Raw genomic sequence first — 1519 nt, 5'->3', positions numbered from 1 at the left:
GGGGTGGAACCGGGAGTGATGGGAAAGAGGCAGCGTGGGGAATTTGTTCGTGGGGACTTTCGGTTAACTTGGGGAAGTTTCAGTTTAGGGAGGTTAATTTTGCTGTGTGAGACACGTTTGAAAACCAAGCAAGTGACCTGACATGGGTGAAACGCAGGCTGGTGACTTAAAGCAAGCACTTGGAGACCAAGCAAGCACTTGGCTCCTCTGCCGGGACAACCTTGCGCAGTCGGCCTCACCTCAAGCATTTGAGAAGGGTGTCTTGTAGAAACTGCTCTCCCGTGGGACTCGAGGGATCCGAGCCCGGTGCAGCAGCTTCTCTCTGCACTTACAGCCAAGACCAGCAGAGTGGGAGCAGGTCGGCACCCCACTGCTCTAACCTGGTGTCACACAAGGTGATCTCGGGCATAAGATCATTTTCAAGCCGCTGGTAAATAGGGTCAGTGTCACGTAGGAGATGAGGCTCTGCCAGCAATCGTACTCTGGACGCATTTTCCTGGATTAGGATGGGTTCTTCTGTAAAGCTGCGGGAGGTGGTGGTGTTTCTAGAGACAGAACAAGACTTGAGAGAGGTGCAGGCTGTTTCGTGTGGTGATAACTGATTCTTTCCTTTCCTAACAGAGAACCTGGAGTATAACTCTGAGCCTCGGGAGATCCCTCACCCAGACATCGGCCGCTATTTCTCAGAGTTTACCGGTGTTCACTACTTGGCAAATACAGAGCTAGAAATTCGGTACCCGGAGGATCTGGAGCTCACACGTGCCACAGTACAGAAGATCTACAGTTCAGGCAAGGAGTGAGCGCAGAAAGCACCACGAGGACAGAAGCAGCTGGAGTGTAGCTTTACCCTCTTTGCAAAACTTGCGTGGAAGGCAAGTTTGGTGACAGTCCTTTGGCTTAATGCATTGAAAACGGCATTGAACTCTGTAACTGGTGCTATAGCATCTTTCCGTTGCCTGCCTGCCCGTTCCTGCCCAAACGCACAGGGACACCCTGGTAGCCGAGGCCAAGCGTGGGGATCTCGCAGGGACAGTCACGCTGGGAAGCACGTTGTCCTTCGGAAGGACTGGCGCGTACTGCTTGTTCTGTGATCATCTGGCCTGGAAGGTTGACGCAGTGAGATCCCTGGTGTGGAATATGGAAGAACCGCCTCTTCCAGAGAAGGAAGACACTTGTCCTTGCAGTGTTGTAGGTTTTTTGGTTGGTTGTGTTTGGGTTTTTTTAATGTATATCTCATGCAGGTGATAGTTTTTAAAGTCTCTTATGTTTCACTGTTGTCTTCTCCAGTCTGAATTTTTGGTCAGATTGTACTTGGCCTCTGTAGTCTGATTGTTCATAGAGCTACTGTTCTGAGTCCAAATATCCATACGGGCCTGGGGAAGAGCCCCGGCAACAAGACCAGCAGCAGCCGGTCTTCCAGGGGTGGCACACGCCGCGGTGGCATGGAGGTCCGGCTGGCCACCTCGCTGATGAGACAAACTCTCCTAATGCAGAAGATGAGCTTCTAACCCTCTGCCAC

General features: G+C 51.9%; 1 protein-coding gene across 1 annotated transcript in view; it reads left to right on the top strand.

The window, feature by feature from the left end:
• The window catches only part of FBXO21 (F-box protein 21), a gene marked incomplete at its 5' end in the record, with an annotated part of 15643 nt that extends 14706 nt beyond the window's left edge, over positions 1-937 (top strand). The window contains one exon of the mRNA XM_010135578.1: positions 622-937. Coding sequence (XP_010133880.1) covers positions 622-800 — 179 coding nt within the window. The remainder of the gene's footprint in view (positions 1-621) is intronic.
• Positions 938-1519: the final 582 nt, after the last annotated feature.

This window comes from Buceros rhinoceros, unplaced genomic scaffold (assembly GCF_000710305.1).
Source record: "Buceros rhinoceros silvestris isolate BGI_N320 unplaced genomic scaffold, ASM71030v1 scaffold21394, whole genome shotgun sequence".
NCBI lineage: Eukaryota > Metazoa > Chordata > Aves > Bucerotiformes > Bucerotidae > Buceros > Buceros rhinoceros.
This window is presented reverse-complemented; position numbering and strand designations above follow the sequence as displayed.